This window comes from Prunus mume, linkage group LG6, assembly GCF_029339155.1.
Source record: "Prunus mume cultivar Tortuosa linkage group LG6, ASM2933915v1, whole genome shotgun sequence".
Classification (NCBI taxonomy): Eukaryota; Viridiplantae; Streptophyta; class Magnoliopsida; order Rosales; family Rosaceae; genus Prunus; species Prunus mume.
Window position 1 is genome coordinate 10075398 of NC_142703.1, and position 20712 is coordinate 10096109.

General features: G+C 38.4%; 2 protein-coding genes and 1 pseudogene across 3 annotated transcripts; 1 reads left to right on the forward strand and 2 right to left on the reverse strand.

The window, feature by feature from the left end:
• Positions 1 to 54: 54 nt before the first annotated feature.
• LOC103334398 (pleiotropic drug resistance protein 1-like) lies at positions 55 to 4368 on the reverse strand (annotated as a pseudogene). Its single transcript, XR_016127772.1, has 13 exons — positions 3968 to 4368; positions 3747 to 3867; positions 3563 to 3651; positions 3377 to 3472; positions 3171 to 3304; positions 2993 to 3069; positions 2750 to 2821; positions 2561 to 2651; positions 2193 to 2478; positions 1823 to 2104; positions 1410 to 1728; positions 1153 to 1313; positions 55 to 1069 (listed from the first exon to the last, which is right to left on the reverse strand). The product of XR_016127772.1 is annotated as a pleiotropic drug resistance protein 1-like (transcript).
• A 4422-nt stretch (positions 4369 to 8790) lies between these two features.
• LOC103334395 (pleiotropic drug resistance protein 1-like) lies at positions 8791 to 16153 on the reverse strand. Its single transcript, XM_089054050.1, has 24 exons — positions 15361 to 16153; positions 15124 to 15244; positions 14940 to 15028; positions 14751 to 14835; positions 14489 to 14648; positions 14311 to 14387; positions 14156 to 14209; positions 13967 to 14057; positions 13583 to 13884; positions 13214 to 13495; positions 12803 to 13119; positions 12546 to 12706; positions 12359 to 12462; positions 12123 to 12279; positions 11980 to 12042; positions 11724 to 11878; positions 11293 to 11625; positions 10665 to 10955; positions 10486 to 10569; positions 10266 to 10399; positions 9953 to 10180; positions 9677 to 9848; positions 9328 to 9582; positions 8791 to 9211 (listed from the first exon to the last, which is right to left on the reverse strand). The coding sequence occupies exons 1-24, from the start codon at positions 15681 to 15683 to the stop codon at positions 8954 to 8956; spliced, it is 4296 nt and encodes a 1431-aa protein (XP_088910176.1). The 5' UTR covers positions 15684 to 16153; the 3' UTR covers positions 8791 to 8953.
• A 1109-nt stretch (positions 16154 to 17262) lies between these two features.
• Positions 17263 to 20635, forward strand: LOC103334393 (Transducin/WD40 repeat-like superfamily protein). Its single transcript, XM_008237354.2, has 7 exons — positions 17263 to 18101; positions 18234 to 18434; positions 18723 to 18830; positions 19004 to 19141; positions 19249 to 19500; positions 19695 to 20015; positions 20108 to 20635. Exons 1-7 carry the CDS (start codon positions 17400 to 17402, stop codon positions 20273 to 20275), a joined length of 1890 nt encoding a protein of 629 aa, XP_008235576.2. The 5' UTR covers positions 17263 to 17399; the 3' UTR covers positions 20276 to 20635.
• Positions 20636 to 20712: the final 77 nt, after the last annotated feature.

The following is a 20712-nucleotide window of genomic DNA, read 5'->3' on the forward strand; positions in this document are numbered from 1 at the left end:
CCCAGCTAGGTTTCCTGTTATTAAAGCACATGCATTGTAAATTTAAGTGGCAAATCTTTGAAAATGAATTTTATATATTTGAAATATTGATTGAACCTGCTAAGATATTATTCATGGACAAAATATCTACTAGTTTGGATAGTTCAACTACGTATCAAATTAAGAATTCAGTCAAGCAATATGTTCACATTCTCAAGGGGATTGCATTCATCTCACTGCTGCAGCCAACACCCAAGACTTATGAACTATTTGATTACATTGTTCGCCTTTCTCATTGTCAAATTGTGTACCAAGGTCCTCATGAACAAGTTCTTGAATTCATGTTAGAATGCTTAATTGGTATCAATGTTGTTTATTTTCTTTTGATTGTTTCCACATAGGATAGAAAGAAATTAGGTATGGGGTTACTGGATATCGCCTTTGATGTACGGGCATAATACAATAGTAGTCAATGAGTTCCTTGAAAAGAGTTGAGTCATGTAATCCTTTAATTTGCCCCTTTCAAACATTTTAGTTTGGGGTGGCGGGCATGTGGGCCAAATGATGATGGGGGCATTTTGGAAAAGGTCAAATGAGAGAGAAATATTTTTTTTAAAAGCCAAAATGGACAAAAATGCCCTTATTAATTTTGGATTTCCTAAAGAATCCTTTACATTTGCATGTTTTTAGTTTGAAAGTTGAGGGTTTTTCTGCCTTTTTCAGAAAACTTTTGGCATTTTTCAAAAGTGAAAGTTTTTGTGTGGCTAAAACCTAAGTTTACTTTGAGAGGAGGCCCGAGCATGCCTGGTGTGATCCATGAGCCAACCCAACCCATTTTATAGAGGATTGGGCTTGGGCTAAGGTGTCTAAAGCTCAACTCAGCTCGTTTTAGGGCAAGAAGGCCCGACTCGATCCGCCCATCAAAGACCAGCTCGGAGGACCCAAAAGCAGACAAAATGTTTGAAAAAGGCAAATCAAAGGATTACATGACTCCAACTCTTTCCAAGGAACTCATTGACTACTATTGCATTCTGCCCGTACATCAAAGGTGATATCCAATAGCCCCATATCCACCATTTCTTTATATCCTCTGTGGAAACAATCAAAAGAAAATAAACACCATTGCATACCAATTAAGCAACGTAACATGAAGTTTCTTTACTTGTGTTATACCTCTTGACAAGACAAAGCCACCCAAAGCAAAAAGCATGACCAGAGCAAATGATCCAAACGTGTTCGCGATAGTCAAGCTTCTACCAACTCCAGCAATGAATCGGAACAACGCAGAAGCCATCTGATTAATGAGTAAGAGTAGAAGGTACTGCTTAAACAACCTGCATCATGTGCATGAATATTCATTATTATTTTTATGGAGAAAACATGAAAACAAATGTTAGCCATAAAGTGGTAACTTTTTCTAGTTGTTTTACCTTTCAACATTTGGATCATATCCAATGACATAGTAGGTAATAAATACCCAAACAGCTACTTCAAGACAAGTGATAGGGATCTTGAGGATCCATGCGGGAAGGGCATATGCCCATGGTGGAAAGAAGAGTAGTTTTCTTTGCTTATAAAAAACAGGAAGCTTGGCAATTGTCATAGAAAGCTCTGCCATTCCATTGAACATAACAGAAACCATGGAGAAGAACAAAACACACCAGCATAAATTCCTCTGTCACTTGCTGAATCACGGTGCATCTCTGTCCGTAGGAACAGTGTCATTGTAATTAAAGCCAAGATTGAGAGCTAAAAATAAGGAAAATAAAAAATAAAAATCAAACCCAGGAGCACAAGACAAAAGAATGGTTATAGTAGAAGCTTAAGTATAGTTAAAACTCACTTGGGTAAGCTTGAAAAGGTAGACAAATGAGTTCCTCTTCATAAGCAAGAATTCCCTTGCAAAGCAAGCTTTCAATAGTTCTGTTTTTCGAACACCATACTTTTTTGTTGTTAGTGCAGCTGGATGGCTCTTTGTCTTGTCAAATGGAGTTGCAAGTTCATCTGCAAGTTTGCGTCCCACAGGGAATGAGTTGAATGTCTCAACAAATTCCTCGACTGTAATGAACTTGTAAAGCTCATCCTTGCTTGCCCAATATTGCTTCTGATCTTTCCTTGACGTGCCCTACAACATATTTTATGTGAGACTCCATGTGTGATGCTCATTTTCTTTATTTTCACAAGATCAAAACAAAGCAAATATAAGGACCTACTTCTTGCAGGAAGTCGGCCACACCTTTCCTCTCAGGACATCTAAAGCCCATGGATTCAAAAAATTCAAGAACTTGTTCACGAGGACCTTGGTACACAATTTGACCATCAGAAAGGAGAACAATGTCATCAAATAGTTCATAAGTCTCAGGTGCTGGCTGCAGCAGTGAGATGAATGCAGTCCCCTTGAGAATATGAACATATTGCTTGATCAAATTCACAATTTGATATGTAGTTGAACTATCCAAACCAGTAATAATGCCTTAGCAGGTCCAACCAACATTTCACCTATATATGATTCATTTGTCAACGATTTGCCACTTAAATTTAAAATGCATGTGCTTTAATGCAAGAACAAGACTTTGTTTACCCGTTGTGACTCGTTTCTTTTGTCCTCCAGAGATGCCCCTAATTAATTGATCCCCTACCAAGGTATCTGCACAGACATCCAGTCCCAGGATCTGAAAATCAAATGGATTATTGATCAATAAAGAGAAATAGTGCATGGGTAATTTTCAAAAGTCCTTTTGTTATTGCAAAAACAAATATGATGCTCCACCTTTAGAATATATTCTGTCATCACTTGTGCCCTCTGGCTTTCTGACGCCACTGCTTATAATAACAAAAACAACTTAAAATGAACATCACTAAATGGTTGATCATTTAAAGAACATCTTGTAAAACAAAAAAAAACTCCCCTGAATCCTGAAATATAGTTTGTCCTTTAATTAACTAATCATCCAAGAAAATGGTGTCCATAATATAGTTGTAGTTTACAGACCTCTTAAGTAGATATTCTCACCTTCATGTAGATATCCAAGTCTGCATCTGGCTTAATATTCGCTTCTTTCTCTCTTCTACTTATCTCTGCTAGGATATCTGTCAAAGTTCAGAAGAAAAAAGAACCTCAATCATCTTTTCCAGTTATAGTCTTTGGTATGATTCTGAAAGCTCAATAAAAAGAAGTCCTGTAAACGAACCATAACGAGTTCCAATCCCTTGGCATCTTGCAGAAAAAGCCAACGTTTCTCCGACTGTCATCTCTCCCATATGAACATCATGTTGACTGATATAGACAGCACTCCTCTGAGGCACACGTCCAAGAGTTTTGACTAATTAGTAACATAATCCAAGAGTAATACCTTTAGACTAAAGCTAAAATAAAAAATCTTAAGGCCCCATTTCATTTTGTGTAACCTTAAGATCCTGGTCAAGCTCTCCCGCCAAAGCCAACAACAGTGTTGTCTTTCCGGAACTCGGAGGACCCAAAAGCAGTGTCATTTTGAGCAAACACATGAACCAAGTGAGTATTAAGCCACACAAACTCCAACAAATATATATATATATAAGACATAGTCTGCAGCTTTCTCACCTGCAAGGCTTGATGATCCCACTGACATTTTTAAGGATAGTCAAGTGTTGCTTCTTGCTAGGAAGAATACGGAAGGAGTTCAACAACCCCTTTGGAACCCAGAAACAAATAGTTATGTTAGAATGTATTAACACCAAGATTATATATGCAATACACAAACTGAATTCTAGTGGTTAATCATTACCTCCACTAAATTAACACTGTACTTAAAGACTGTAGGCAGAGCTCTGCCTCCTACATAAGCTTCAGCTGCAATTTTTAAATGCTCAAATCTAACATCAATTGTAGGAAGACTAATTCCAACTCTGAGATACATTCCAAGTAAAACAAACCCATTATTATAAATAAGAGAAAATTCAAGAAAAAGAACAATATATAGAGTTGAGATTAATTCTAAATTCTTACCTATCAATGCGGTTCTTGAGCCTCAACAAGAAGTTCTCATGATCCTCTTCAGCTACTCCAACCAACCTCTCAATCAAATTCTTCCTTTCTTGTACTTGAAGACGGCTCACATCAACTTCGTCGGCACGGCCTTCGGATGTAGAGATCAAACCTTTCTTCAAGCGCTGGAATGTTGGAAGTCTCTGAAGAGCAGCCCACTTGAGAGCTTCCTCGTCAACCTCTCCACGTGAAAATGATGAGAAAACTCCTGCGCCATTGTCAGTCCAAAAGGAAGAGTTTTTGAAACTATGACCAGCTTTCTCAAGATCACAACTTATCTCCATTGTAGAAGAACCAGCAAGAGCTAGCTAGAGCTACAAATTAAAGAATATAGCAAACCATGGGAAAACAGAAAGCAAAAGAGAAAAGAGGAATGCTAGCAACCTTCTCTCTAACCTTCTCTTTTGGACCTTATCTCTTCTTCTCATGTGTGTCATTTTCCTTACACTTAAAACAATGTCATTAATGCATCACACAAGTTAGTTTTTGTTTTCCAAGTTTACCCTTTTAAAATATATTAGCTTTTATATTTCCTTCAATTTATTCAAATTTTGTTTCACTTCTTTAGCACATTATAATAATTTTATATAATTAAAAAAACGTCATTTTTTTTTCTTTAAAAATAAAGTTTGTTTCAAGATGTTGTTATCATATTTATTTTGTTTTTAACAAAACACACGTTCTCTTTGGAAAAAAAAAATTAGTTTTCATTTTCTTATTTTATTTTTTTAACAAGGTGGTAAGAAAGTTGTAAAAAAAAATTAGCTTGTTATTAAAAAAAAATTAATACATTTAATAAGGGTAAACTTGGAAAACAAAAACTAGTTTGTATGATGTATTAATGACATTGTTTTAAGTGTAAAGAAATTGACACTTGTCATGAGAAGAAGAGAAAATATCCAAAAGAAAAGGTTGGAGAGAAGGTTGCTAGCACTCCCCAAGAGAAAAAGGGTTTGGCCTTTGTTGGCCACTTTCCTGGAATGATTTATAGAAAGAAGTCGTGCATGATATATGTCATGATCAAAAGTTTCTAACATCATGGATGATATCATCACCATTCATTACATTTTCATATATCACACGCATTGTGGCTGGCCCCCTTCACCGTTCACGCCAAAGGGAGTGAAATTCTGTTAGACAAAGCTTATACGTGTTTAAATTCCCCCTTCACCGTTCACGCCAAAGAGAGTGAAATTCTGTTAGACAAAGCTTATAGGTGTTTAAATTCAAAATCTGTAACAGGATTGGAGAAGAAGTCCTAGTCTGTGTGGACTTCCTTAGTTGTAATCTTGTGGGAGCAAAATAATTCGCTATCCGCCACGTCACGGGATCAGATTTAGGCACAACCCAACATAGGTTTATATGGGTGTTGGCCCAATGCTGGTTCTCTTGTGCGAAAGCCCAACACGAGCTCAGATTGGGTTCGATCCAATATGGGTTCGTATATGCATAAGCCCCCAACGTGAGTTCGTATTGACATTGGCCCGATATGGGTTCGAATGCGCGTAAACCCAATGTGATTCCGGATGTGCACCGCCCAACGTGGGTTCGGATATGCACCACTGAACGTGGGTTCACAAGCGCATTACCCCATGTTGACTCGTGTACAAGTGGCCTGACATAGGTTCGTGGGTATATTCAAACGCCTGCACTCCCCAATCCGCATGAATCAAGGGACAACGTGAACACCGTTGAGAGTTGACAACGCGCAACTCACGCTAACCGGAAATGGCGGAAGTAGACAAAAGACGTGCAAAGTGAGGCTTGCGCCCCAAGTCTGTCACCAGGTATAAATGTGGAGTTCCACAACCAGAGAAAGGTACGTGATTTCGGATTAACTGGTGCACACAAATACACACAAAAATTGACTTGAGCGTAGAAGTATCTTTTGCAGGTACCCATCCCTTCCTTATCTGATTCGGGGGAAGTATTGCTTGGAGATTTGTTTATCTTGTGTGCGGAGTAAAGCCAAGAACTTATGGAAGACATTTTTATTGTAAGAATTTCTGCTCCAACAAATCTGATATGGTTTTCTATTTGTATTTCAAATGTATAGGTTTGGCTCCCACTTATATAGGGATATGATGTAATCCTTGTAACTGATATTGTTGTTTTGCTAATATAAATTTACTGTTCCATTGTGTTGATGGATACAAGCTCATCAAACAATTCCTGAGCTCTCTATTGTTTTACATGGTATCAACAGCCTTCAATCTCACGACTTGATTTTACATTGACTAGCTATACCAACTATATATGTACACATAGTATTCAAACCTAAAAGGAGAAAGGAAAATTTTGTTTGGTATTTTGCCTCATAGTTAAGTATAACATAGGTGAAGATACGAAGAACTTCTAGTTCAAGTGAGTATCAGCGAACCTATTCGATTCGACCAAACGAAATGCCCTAAGTTAATTAACATGTTAAATGGAACACCATTTTATATATAAGGGTAAAATAATAAAATGAAAAGTACTTCAAGAAAATTTGAAAATGGAAAGATATATCTCCTCATCCCACACTCCCACTACAACAACCGCAATTATTCCAATCATATTTATTTAAAACATGCTTTTTCTAGATTGGGCTCATTACTGAATACAAAAGTATCTTTGGGCCACAAAAAAAGCCCAATTTCTCTTTCTCTCCTCACCCGAACTTGAAGAATATGAAATGACGATTTCAGGCCTACGATTGGGACCAATTGGTTATCGTCGCGACGTCGACCAACCCGTTTTGACAAAATCCCCAAATCTATTCGACCGAAAACAAAACCCCTAAACCTAATTCTTCAAACCGTCGTCGCCAGCACTCCTACGGTGCCATAGCTGCCATGAAAGATGAGTAACAACAGGGGAAATGCACTACCATGCTCCCAATTTGAACGAAACAGGTAAATGCTTAGCTTCTGCACTAGAAAATTTGCGCCTTTTATATCTAACTGGTTCAAAAGATCGTATCTTTTTATTTTCATTTTCCACATATCTGACCGGTAGAAAACCAAAATTTGCATCCTTTTTTCTTTCCCTGATATACAAGTTCGTCTTGATTTGGTTTCCTTCTTGTTGTTGTTACTTTGGTTATGCTTTTAGTGATATAAATTCAGTAATTTATTAGAACCATGAAATTAAAGGAAGAAGATTAAATTCAAAATGTTTGAATTGATGAAACCAATTCCTTAGAAGAGTTTTTTAGATTACCTCTCTGGGGTCTATTAGTTTGAAGATTGACATCTCTATTATTTTTCTGTTGTATTAGCATGAAATTACTTTTGCAGTTTTCCTTACCCTGTGGTATTTTCACATTGTAGTAGACTCGAATAATGGCTTCATGATATTGGGACAACCCAAACATCTCTTACACTTTTTTTTAGAGAGAGTGCAAATAAGTTTGTCATTATAAAACATCAATTAGGTTATGTCATTTGGTGAATAAAATATCAATTAAACACTGTTACGTCATTTGGTGAATAAAATTTGGTGTTCGTAGCAGTCATAGAATGAAATATGAATGACACCTGTGAGTGACTCATCACAAGCCTCACTGGTGGTGCTAGCTAAGATGCATAAATTAACAAAAATCAAGCATGTGGATCCTCCTTGCTTATTATCTCAACACACACAGCCTAATTATGAGTTTGTTAAAGTCTAATACTTAAGCTTTGGTTTGTGTATGGCCATTTTTAAGCAAGCGAGGCTCACCCATATTAATTCCTCAACCTTTGCCATTGAAGGCCAAAACAGAAACTCCATGCTTGCTGTGTACTGCCTTTTGTTTTGCAACTCTGTCAATCACTCACTTGATCATACAGATATTCTAGTTTCCAACTATTTACTATTTATTTATTTTATCAAGCACTGAATGAATGTGTTCTAAAAGTGCATGATTTTGTAATGCAGATGGGTTACCGGCATTTTGACACTGCGAAGATTTATGGTTCTGAGCCGGCAGCTCTAGTAAATGCTTTGACAGAGGCAATTCTTTATGAGAATTTTGAAAGAGACTACTTTTTTGTTACATCTAAATTATGGGGGAGTGATCACCCAAGTACTGACAAGCGGGAAAGGAGTTCTGCACAGCAAATTTGTAATATTTGTAGTGAAATAGCAGTAGTGAAATTTGTAATATTTTCTTGTAATAATTGTAAACATGGACACGTAAGAAAATGTCTTCTCTTTTTCTGTAGTGAGTAGATTTCTAAATGCACGATGTGTGGAAGAATGCATTTGTAATAGTCTCGGGATTGGAGAGGCGACCGGAACTCCAAAATTGACCTTTAGCGGCGGTTTAGGCTTACGCTGCTAAATATCTCTGTTGCGACGCTTAGCAGCGGTTAAAAGTGTTGCTAAAGGGTGTTTCCCTGATTAGGTGCCCGAATTTCGTCACGAAAAGTCAGATATTCGCCGCAAAATCCACAAAATCGTTGCGAAATCTCTTAAAACCGTCATTTTAAACTCTAAACTGGCTGCTTGCTGCTGATTAAAGCATTTCTCCTGCTGCTTTCCAGCCAACATTTAATTTTCAGGTTAATACTACATGAAATTTAGCAGGCGACAAATAATAATATAATGTTATATCTACAATCAACATAGAGGCTTTCCCTATCAAAAAATAACTTGTAAGTTTGAGCTTAATATCTTCTACAATCAACTTAGTTAGCATGGCCTTCACGAATATAATTGTGTCAGTTGTCAGGCTTCACATGATAGAGGCGAAAACGATAATGGTTGGTGCCAACTTTTTGGCCTGCTTGTGGAGTGATTAGCCCTCGAAAATTCGAAACTTGTAAACGAATCATATCATTATTTATAAATTTTGTATCTCATAAGCAGCTTGTCCAATTATACAATTAAAACTGCAACACATAAGATCAAAGAAATTCCTAGATGATGAACAAGTTGTTGACATGTTAGCCATCCCCAGACAATCCTGTTGAAACAAAAATTTCATCGCCTTTGGAAATTCAACATCTTGATGGACAAGGCAAAGATAAGTGCAAAGAGTAGAGTGAATCCAACCACCACAGCAGCCACCACTCCTATAAATTCTTGCTTGAAACCGAAGTAATTCCGCATAAATTCTTCCACCGTTTCACCAGTCTCAAGCTTGTCCTGTATATCTCCAAACTGTGACGCAGCCAGTCCATACAAGGTCCAAGCCATTGGACATGCCCAATAGTACCACCTCCACCATATAGGAATCCTCTGTAGTTGGCCAAATGAACACGAATCAAAATTACAGGATGAGAAAATAAGACATGAAGACAGATTCTATGCACACAAAAAACATGCACTACAAGTTGAGGGTAAGCAGCACTTACAGTTCGGGGAATGACGAACCCTGAGAAGACATTCCATATTGCGTAAAATGCACTGGCACTTATAGCAGCAACGTGTTGGTTCGGCGTCAAGGCCACACCCATCATGCCATAGTAGGTGAAGTACAAAAATGTGAAATACATGAAGAACAGGTACCACAAGAATTTAGCCAAAGTCCACTCAAACCCAATCATTGCATAAACTATGACACTATAGATAACTGCTTGTGCAAAAACATAAGGGATCTCAATTGTAACCTGCAACAAGATACGGAAATGGCATAAGATAAATAATACAAGTAATCTCAGTGAAACCTAAAATATTATGTTAGTAGAATATATGATCAGTCACCTGTGCAAAGGCATATGCCAAGGCAGAATACATTCCAGCAGCTCGTTCTCTATAGAAGACTGTTCTTTCCACATCTACGACTGGCTGCACTGTTGTAGAATTTTTAATACCAAGAAAGAGAACAGCAGCATACATAGAACCAATTGCATTGAAGAGATCCCGTTGTTTCGTCCTGGATTCAAAATTTTCAAAATCGCATTTGGAAGAAAATATATTGGTAAGAATATATATATATATATATATATATCTGTCTTTCTGTTCTGCATTGTAACTTACGTTTTGGAGCCAAGGTTCCAGAACATTGTCCCAAACATCAAGGCTATGAAGGTTGTATAGATCAACCTTATGGCAGTGTATGGTGGATTGCGCCAATATGACCAATGTTGTTTCCATAAGCAAGCTATGCATTGGGTTAAAAATGGCTGAGAGTATTTAGTAGGGAAATAGAGGTCCTCAGAACCAGAAGCCGGGGTGCTCAGTTCTTCAATAAGTGCTTTGTTTCTCCTGAAAGACATGCCATAGATGAGTATGTTTTCACCAACAAGTCTTGCTCAGGAAGAGAGAGGTTCTTTCCAATATAAAACCAAACCTGTAAATTTCTGATTTTTTATACACATCAGCAAAATCAATCCCCAAAGCTACTTCTTTTGCTGAACTGGTGACTTCTAACATCCAGGTTGCTGGATTATAACCATCCTTGATTTTACTGACGTTCTCAATTCCCTTCATAGAAAAATACATGTATTAGCAAAACCTTTAAAGAAAATATACAGATATATCCATGCTCGAAATTTCTTGATTCATCATACCTCAAAGTACTTAATTAGGTGGAAAGAATGACGGCCAAGTGGCCCTACATATAGCTCTTGTCCTCCTTTCTTCAGCAGGAATAGCTGCAATGACATGTTAAATAATCATACTCATGTAGAACAGATCAATGAAGTAGAGTTCTAAGTCCAAAATCTTTCGATATATGAAGAATTTTCACCTCATCAAAAGCATCAAATATGTCAATGCTTGGTTGATGGATGGTACATACAACTGTTCTTCCAGTATCCACAGTGTTCCTAACCGTTCTCATAACAATAGCAGCAGCTCTTGCATCTAAGCCTGAAGTTGGTTCATCCATGAATATTATGGAGGGGTTAGCCACGAGTTCAACCGCAATGGTCAGCCTCTTCCGCTGCTCTGTTGAGAGACCATTCGCACCCGGCAACCCGACTAGTGCTTGTCTCAACGGATTCAGCTCCACAAGTCCCATCACTTCCTCAACGAACATCTGCAATCATGTTCATTTTATGAAACTTGATGAGGCAGGTGGTTGACTTACAAACTTATTTTTCTAACAACCCAGCTTTAGTGAACTTTTAAATCATGCATATGTACAACAAGTCCAATCTTGGTTGATAATCTTTTAACAAAAAGAAGGAATACTTGTTGAACTTAACAATGCTCATAAATAGCTCACTCTAAATATGTGAAAGTTGAACATGAATGGTAACTTGGATTAGAAAGTGGACCAAACTTTCAATCGATTCAACTAGTTCACAACAGCAAAACTTCATAAGAATCAAAATGAATCTTAGAAACTATAGTTTGTAACTTAAAATACCAACCTTCCTAGTTTCTGAATTGATTCCTGCAGGTAAACGCAACCACGCTGAGTACATCAAGGACTCGTAGACAGTAACATGAGGAGAATGTATGTCATTCTGCTCACAATATCCAGAAATCCGTGCAAATGATTCTTGCTTCTTTGGGTGCCCAGAGATTGTGATTTTTCCCTCAATATAACCACCAGTTTTTCTGCCAGCAAGTACATCCATTAGCGTAGTTTTACCAGCACCACTCACTCCCATCAGAGCTGTAAGAACACCAGGCCTGAAAGCACCACTCACACGCCTGAGGAGCACCAATTTATCCTCTGGAACACCTTGATTCTTCATTTCCTGCAAGTCCGAATTAAAAAAAGTCTTACAATGTTGGACTTGCACCAGATTTGCCAAAAGTCAAACACGCTTAAACTGTGGTTGCATATATAAATCACCTGTGGCATGTCCACAGAGTACGTGATTTCATCAAAGGTGATAGAATATGGTTCAAACGGAAGAACCATTCCTCTTTTCTTGTTAGGGTTAGTGTCAGCAGTAGCTTCTGTCCTTGCAGATGAGGACCTGGAAGATACACTTCCATTTCCATTCTCTGTACGTCCATAACATTTTATTTTCACCAAAAAGGGAAAAATATTAATCATATTTCACTCAAAGCAGACATACACAAACATTACTTATGAGATATATCACCTTGGCCAATTTGAGGAGATGAGCTAGAGTCTTCCAATCTAACAGCCTGTGGCTTGTCAAATGCTGCACAATGTTTTATATCTTATGAGTTAAAGTCTGACTTGTAAGATTTAGTGCGCATAAGATAAGGTGAAGGTACCCACGCTTTAGATAAGTGAGAGCCAAAGTGAAAAAAATATTGAATATAAGCATGTATCCAGCCAATGCTCCCACACCAATCCAATACCAAGATGGATGAGTGAAGAATCCGCGGGACTTCAGAACAGCAACTCCTAACGGTTCTGTTGAGTTTGGAAGAACCTTCAAGAGAAAAAAGTAATTAGACTATGAATAAGCGACACAAGCCAAAATGTTTGAAAAAGGCAAATCAAAGGATTACATGACTCCAACTCTTTCCAAGGAACTCATTGACTACTATTGCATTCTGCCCGTACATCAAAGGTGATATCCAATAGCCCCATATCCACCATTTCTTTATATCCTCTGTGGAAACAATCAAAAGAAAATAAACACCATTGCATACCAATCAAGCAATGTAACATGAAGTTTCTTTACTTGTTTTATACCTCTTGACAAGACAAAGCCACCCAAAGCAAAAAGCATGACCAAAGCAAATGATCCAAATGTGTTCGCGATAGTCAAGCTTCTACCAACTCCAGCAATGAATCGGAACAACGCAGAAGCCATCTGATTAATGAGTAAGAGTAGAAGGTACTGCTTAAACAACCTGCATCATGTGCATGAATATTCATTAATTTTTTTAATGGAGAAAACATGAAAACAAATGTTAGCCATAAAGTGGTAACTTTTCTAGTTGTTTTACCTTTCAACATTTGGATCATATCCAATGACATAGTAGGTAATAAATACCCAAACAGCTACTTCAAGACAAGTGATAGGGATCTTGAGGATCCATGCGGGAAGGGCATATGCCCATGGTGGAAAGAAGAGTAGTTTTCTTTGCTTATAAAAAACAGGAAGCTTGGCAATTGTCATAGAAAGCTCTGCCATTCCATTGAACATAACAGAAACCATAGAGAAGAACAAAGCACCAGCATAAATTCCTCCGTTACTTACTGAATCACGGTGCATCTCAGTCCGTAGGAACAGTGTCATTGTAATTAGAGCCAAGATTGAGAGCTAAAAATAAGGAAAATCAAAAATAAAAATCAAACCCAGGAGCACAAGACAAAAGAATGGTTATAGTAGAAGCTTAAGTAAAGTTAAAACTCACTTGGGTAAGCTTGAAAAGGTAGACAAATGAGTTCCTCTTCATAAGCAAGAATTCCCTTGCAAAGCAAGCTTTCAATAGTTCTGTTCTTTGAACACCATACTTTTTTGTTGTTAGTGCAGCAGGATGGCTCTTTGTCTTGTCAAATGGAGTTGCAAGTTCATCTGCAAATTTGCGTCCCACAGGGAATGAGTTGAATGCCTCAACAAATTCATCTACTGTGATGAACTTGTAAGGCTCATCTTTGCTTGCCCAATATTGCTCCTGATCTTTCCTTGACGTCACCTACAACATAGTTTATGTGAGACTCCATGTGTGATGCTCATTTTCTTTATTTTCACAAGATCAAAACAAAGCAATATAAGGACCTACTTCTTGCAGGAAGTCGGCCACACCTTTCCTCTCAGGACATCTAAAGCCCATGAATTCAAAAAATTCAAGAACTTGTTCACGAGGACCTTGGTACACAATTTGACCATCAGAAAGGAGAACAATGTCATCAAATAGTTCATAAGTCTCAGGCGCTGGCTGCAGCAGTGAGATGAATGCAGTCCCCTTGAGAATATGAACATATTGCTTGATCGAATTCACAATTTGATATGTAGTTGAACTATCCAAACCAGTAGATATTTCGTCCATGAATAATGCCTTAGCAGGTCCAACCAACATTTCACCTATATATGATTCATTTGTCAAAGATTTGCCACTTAAATTTAAAATGCATGTGCTTTAATGCAAGAACAACACTTTGTTTACCCGTTGTGACTCGTTTCTTTTGTCCTCCAGAGATGCCCCTAATTAATTGATCCCCTACCAAGGTATCTGCACAGACATCCAGTCCCAGGATCTGAAAATCAAATGGATTATTGATCAACAAAGAGAAATAGTGCAAGGGTAATTTTCAAAAGTCCTTTTGTTATTGCAAAAACAAATATGATGCTTTACCTTTAGAATATAATCTGTCACCACTTGTGCCCTCTGGCTTTCTGATGCCACTGCCTATAATAACAAAAAACAACTTAAAATTAACTAATCATCCAAGAAAAATGGTGTCCATAATATAGTTGTAGTTTACAGACCTCTTAAGTAGATATTCTCACCTTCATGTAGATATCCAAGTCTGCATCTGGCTTAATATTTGCTTCTTTCTCTCTTCTACTTATCTCTGCTAGGATATCTGTCAAAATTCAGAAGAAAAAAAAACCTCAGTCATCTTTTCCTGTTATAGTCTTTGGTCTGATTCTGAAAGTTCAATAAAAAGAAGTCCTGTAAACGAACCATAACGAGCTCCAACCCCTTGACATCTTGCAGAAAAAGTCAATGTTTCTCCGACTGTCATCTCTCCAATATGAACATCATGTTGACTGATATAGACAGCACTCCTCTGAGGCACAAACTCATGCATGTCATGACCATTGTAGGTCACACGTCCAGAAAACTGCACAAGAATTTTGACTAATTAGTAACATAATCCAAGAGTAATACCTTTAGACTAAAGCTAAAATAAAAAATCTTAAGGCCCCATTTCATTTTGTGTAACCTTCAGATCCTGGTCAAGCTCTCCCGCCAAAGCCAACAAGAGTGTGGTCTTTCCGGAACTCGGAGGACCCAAAAGCAGTGTCATTCTGAGCAAACACATGAACCAAGTGAGTATTAGGCCACACAAACTCCAACAAATGTATATATATATATATATATATATATAAGACATAGTCTGCAACTTTCTCACCTGCAAGGCTTGATGATCCCACTGACATCCTTAAGGATAGTCAAGTGTTGCTTCTTGCTAGGAAGAATACGGAAGGAGTTCAACAAACCCTTTGGAACCCAGAAACAAATAGTCATGTTAGAACGTATTAACACCAAGATTATGGATGCAATACACAAACTGAATTTTAGTGGTCAATTATTACCTCCACTAAATTAACACAGTAGTTAAAGACACTAGGCAGAGCTCTGCCTCCTACATAAGCTTCAGCGGCAATTTTTAAATGCTCAAATCTAACTTCAATTGTAGGAAGACTAATTCCAACTCTGAGATACATTCCAAGTACAACAAACCCATTACTATAAATATATAATTTAAAAAAAACAGAGAAAATTCAAGAAAAGAGCAACATGTAGAGTTGAGATTAATTCTAAATTCTTACCTATCAATGCGGTTCTTGAGCCTCAACAAGAAGTTCTCATGATCTTCTTCAGCTACTCCAACCAACCTCTCAATCAAATTCTTCCTTTCTTGTACTTGAAGACGGCTCACATCAACTTCGTCGGCACCGCCTTCGGATGTAGAGATCAAACCTTTCTTCAAGCGCTGGAAAGTTGGAAGTCTCTGAAGAGCAGCCCACTTGAGAGCTTCCTCATCATCCTCTCCACGTGAAGATGATGAGAAAACTCCCGCGCCATTGTCAGTCCAAAAGGAAGAGTTTTTGAAACTGTGACCAGCTTTCTCAAGATCACAACTTATCTCCATGTAGAAGAACCAGCAAGAACGACAAATTAAAAACCCAAGTCTTCTTTATCCAAAGTACCAAACTTAATAAAGAAGATAGCAAATCACGGGAAAACAAAAGGCAAGAGTAAAAGGGTTTGGCTTTTGTTGGCCACTTTCCTGGATAATTTATAGAAAGAAGTCGTGCATGATATATGTCATGATCAAAAGGTTCAGACATCATGGATGATATCATCACCATTCATTACATTTTCATATATCATACGCATTGTGGCTGGCTCCCCTTCACCGTTCATGCCAAAGAGAGTGAAATTCATCATGTGGGGGTTTGACTTTTGCATTGAGTAGCTAATTACTATACCGACTATATATGAATTGCATTTATCGAGTTTGCATCATTTGCTAATGCGCCAAATCGGCGGCCACCTATTCCAAACATAAGCGCCATCAAATTTTGCCCAGAAGGAAAATCCGTTGGTATGAGTTCACCAGATTTTCCATATTGATTGTAATCATTTTCTATTTCGCCTCAAATCAACTTGATATACAAACAAACACGCGTTACAGATCACAACTCATAGATGTATAATGTCTTGGGTACATATTTTGTTTTAAACCAGGTGCTGAAGAATATAAGTCTCACATCGAAAATTTGATTAAATAAAATAAAATATATAATAAATAGTTTCACTACTAATATGACCGATATTTTTTTTTTTAATAAAACCTCACACTTATTAAGAACCGCCCTACAACAGGGCACATTAAACCCACCCATGTAGTCTGAATCCTAAGAAGACTAGCGCAACAACCCACTGCCACCACGGCTCCCGTTTAAGTCTTGGTTTGAAAAATGAGAAATCGAATCGAAGCCACGACAATTGCGCATAACCAAGCAATTAAAGATAAGTCAAAGTCAGACATAAAATGACCTTGGTCCCATTCTTTTTATGATGCGCTGAACCCCAAGCAACTAGGGTCTGTTGGCCACTTTCATTTCGTATAATGATTGAATTAATTTATAAATTAATATGTTTATAGGCTAGCTTACGTTGAGGCTGCTAATACATGCCAATGTCTATCATCACCGTTCATTTAATTTTTAATATTCTATGCATTGTGGATGAATTGACCAATATGGGGGTTTGACTTTGACATTGACTACATAATTGCTATAAAACCAATTAGATTTTCAGCCGACAATTAAAAATACACCATTTACATGTAAGAGTCCAAGATATGTGGTGGTTCAGATTTAGGAGGTCACATCTATCCCTCACAATGACATGTAGATAATAGACACGTATGATAAAAGATTGGATATGTGGGCCCGGCGGCGCACTTGGGAAATAATTGGGTTTGAGATGAATTGGAAACTCCGGAACGTCAGGAATTGGGCTAGCCGCTAAGGCCCAAATTAGTTTTCTAAGCCCCAAATCGGATATAAGCATATAAGCAACGAATAATTGGGCTCAGTCCAAAATGGGCATGGGGTGTCCAAAAAATTTCAAAAATTGGGCTTAGTCCAAAATGGGGCAGTAATTGGGCCACCCCAACCCACCAGCTATTTCTTTCTCTCGCGGCAAAGTTGCAAACAGCAACGAAATCTTAAAATTCATGGCGGTAGAGCTTGAACACGTATAAACCAGTCTAAGTCGGAAAACACCAGAAACGCCGACGTTTTGGACATCGATAAAGGAGGAGAAGAAGAAGCACAGTGCAGAGAGACACATTCCAATGGCGGACGATGAGGCAGAGATATACGACGGAATCAGAGCTGAATTTCCTCTCACGTTTGGCAAGCAATCCAAGGCTCAAACCTCTCTCGAAGCCATTCACAACACGACTCGTCGTTCTGTTAACAATCCTCCAGAAAAACCCTCCTCCACCAAAACCAACGACCTCCCTTCTCTCTCCTCCTCCTCCCAAACCTGGCTCACCTCCCTCCGCGCCCCCAAAAACCCTAAACCTAACCCTAATCCTGAACCTAGCCCTGCAGACGATGAGGATGGAGATGGCGATGTCATGATTGGACCGCCGCCTCCGCTGCCACAATCTGAGATTACCGAGAGTGACGACGACGATGGCGAGATGATTGGACCGCCGAGGCCGCCGGTGGGGTCCAACATGGACGATTCGGATTCGGATTCTGATTCGGATTCAAAGTTGGAGAATAGGTATCGGATTCCGCTAAGCAATGAGATTGTGCTGAAGGGCCATACCAAGGTCGTTTCGGCCCTCGCCGTCGATCACACTGGGTCTAGAGTTGTTTCCGGTAGCTATGACTATTCTGTGCGAATGTACGATTTCCAAGGAATGAATTCAAAGTTGCAATCTTTTAGGCAGCTCGAACCATCTGAAGGTCATCAAGTTCGTACCATAAGCTGGAGTCCAACAGCCGATCGTTTTCTCTGTGTTACAGGCTCAGCTCAAGCGAAGGTGCTCTTCATCAACATCTTCTTGTGTGAATTTTATTATTTTTTGCTTTCTTTGATTTTGGTTTTGTGTATATGAGATTGGCGCGTAATGGGCATTTCCTATACCGTTTTCGTCTTTGTGTGAAATTTTCAGATATATGACCGCGATGGGCTTACTTTGGGAGAGTTTGTAAAGGGGGACATGTATATTCGTGATCTCAAGAATACCAAGGGCCACATTTCTGGATTGACTTGTGGAGAGTGGCACCCTAGAACTAAAGACACCATTTTGACATCATCCGAGGATGGATCACTGCGTATTTGGGATGTCAATGACTTCAAAACTCAGAAACAGGTTCGATATTGTTTTGGGTCTTGCTTAAAGATATGTTTTTGTATAATATTGGTTTCGGTTGTCTTGCATAACTATGTGACTAGCAAAATGGTTTTAGTTCTCTGCAGAATTTGCAAGTGCTTTATGTAATAGTAAATTGGATTATTGATCCTGGATCCGATAATGCTACTTTGCCTTTTAGAATGATTTCTACTGTGGATACTCTGTTTTACTTTTTTTTAATTAATGAGAAGGTATATTACCGAACTTGATGCTTTAAACTAAATGATGCAATACCTCAATGAACAGGTAATCAAGCCAAAACTTGCGAGGCCTGGAAGAATTCCGGTCACCACTTGTGCCTGGGATCGTGATGGAAAACGCATTGCAGGTGGTATAGGAGATGGTTCTATACAGGTATTGGCTGAATCTCTCTTACTTCAAATGGGCTCGGTACTAAAAAAGCGAACTAGGTCTCCTCCACCTCAAAATGAAAGTTTGCATTGGTTGGATAGATAGATTTGTGATGTTATCGTACTTAATGCCATTTCCATCAGCTTCTTCTCACATAACATGTATCATTCTGACAGATATGGAACCTTAAGCCTGGATGGGGAAGCAGGCCAGATATACATGTTCAAAACAGTCATTCAGATGATATTACTGCACTTAAGTTTTCTATGGATGGGAGAATCTTACTATCAAGAAGCCTTGATGGTTCATTGAAGGTAATGAATTACATGAGTAAGGAGTATACTGCTGTTTATTATCGGACTAAGTCATAATTTTTTTTCTTTCTGTTGTGTGTCTCCCTTCTAATTTACATGTGTACCAGGTTTGGGATTTGCGTCAGATGAAGGATCCTCTTCAGGTGTTTGATGATCTCCCAAACAACTATGCCCAAACTAATATAGCATTTAGTCCTGATGAGCAACTCTTCTTGACTGGAACATCTGTTGAAAGGGAGAGCACTACTGGAGGTTTGCTATGCTTCTTCGATCGAGCAAAACTTCAACTTGTTTCAAAAGTTGGGATATCCCCCACCTGTAGTGTTGTACAGTGTGCTTGGCACCCAAAACTCAATCAGGTAAACTCTCAATAATAACATGCTTGTTTAATCTATCATTTTTCTTAAGCGCTTGTTGATCTATTGAGAATCACTGAACACATTCATACACATGCATGCACAATAAATGAAGGATGAAAGTATACTCATAATTACATGCCTTCGATTTTCCAAAAGTAAAAAATGAAAAGTCTCACATGCCTTTGTTTGTGAAGATCTTTGCAACAGCAGGAGATAAAAGCCAAGGAGGAACTCATGTGTTATATGATCCAACCCTTAGTGAAAAAGGAGCTCTTGTTTGTGTTGCACGTGCTCCGAGGAAAAAATCTATTGACGATTTTGAGGCAAAACCAGTGATTCACAACCCTCATGCTCTACCTTTATTTAGAGATCAACCAAGCCGTAAGCGTGAGCGAGAGAAAACATTGAAGGACCCACTGAAATCCCGTAAGCCTGAACTTCCCATGACAGGGCCAGGCTTTGGTGGACGAGTAGGTGCAAGTAAAGGAAGCTTATTGACCCAGTACCTTATGAAGGTAATGGTTATTTCTCCATTGATTATTTATCTTTTCTTTCCAAATTTAATGCGACTGTAGAAAAGACACTCATCCTTTGAGTCCCGTCTCAGCAAGGGGGCATGATCAAGGAGACTTGGATGGAGGAAGATCCCAGAGAAGCCATACTGAAGTTTGCGGATGTTGCAGCAAAAGATCCAAAGTACATTGCTCCAGCTTATGCACAAACCCAGCCCGAAACAGTTTTTGCAAAATCAGACTCCGAGGATGAAGAGAAATGATTTGATTAAGGTTGCCATTTCTAGAAAACGCAATTGCTGTAACAGTGCAGAAACCAGAGGCTACTGTGAGGCAGCCCTTGCATAGCACCTCACCTCTGTACAGTGCTTCTGCAAGAATTAACCGATGGCATTAGCCACTGCATCAAATGACAATGTAAATGTAAACGGAAATGCGGTCGATGCCACATTGCCCTCAGAAATTAGACTATGGCAATGTATATGTGATCAAAATGAAGAGCTTAGTGGAAACATTTTTCTTTTGGGGGTTGGAAACTGTGTTTGCATGTAAAACCAATAATACAAGGGTATGTACTATATTACAATTGTGTTTACATTTACTGAAATCAGGTTTTTTGTTTATGCTCAGCCTCGCATTTCATTGAAAATAGTCGAGATTATTCTGCCCTTAAAACAAGGGAAATGTATTTCGATGCAAT

Coding starts and splice junctions, on each gene's coding strand:
- LOC103334395 (XM_089054050.1), bottom strand. CDS start 15,683: ATGGAGATAAGTTGTGATCTTGAGAAAGCTGGTCACAGTTTCAAAAAC. Junction 15,245..15,360: donor CTCAAGAACCGCATTGATAG/GTAAGAATTTAG, acceptor AATGTATCTCAG/AGTTGGAATTAGTCTTCCTA. Junction 9,212..9,327: donor GGTTCGTCATTCCCCGAACT/GTAAGTGCTGCT, acceptor GGCCAACTACAG/AGGATTCCTATATGGTGGAG.
- LOC103334393 (XM_008237354.2), top strand. CDS start 17,400: ATGGCGGACGATGAGGCAGAGATATACGACGGAATCAGAGCTGAATTT. Junction 18,831..19,003: donor TAGGAGATGGTTCTATACAG/GTATTGGCTGAA, acceptor TCATTCTGACAG/ATATGGAACCTTAAGCCTGG. Junction 20,016..20,107: donor TGACCCAGTACCTTATGAAG/GTAATGGTTATT, acceptor GTCCCGTCTCAG/CAAGGGGGCATGATCAAGGA.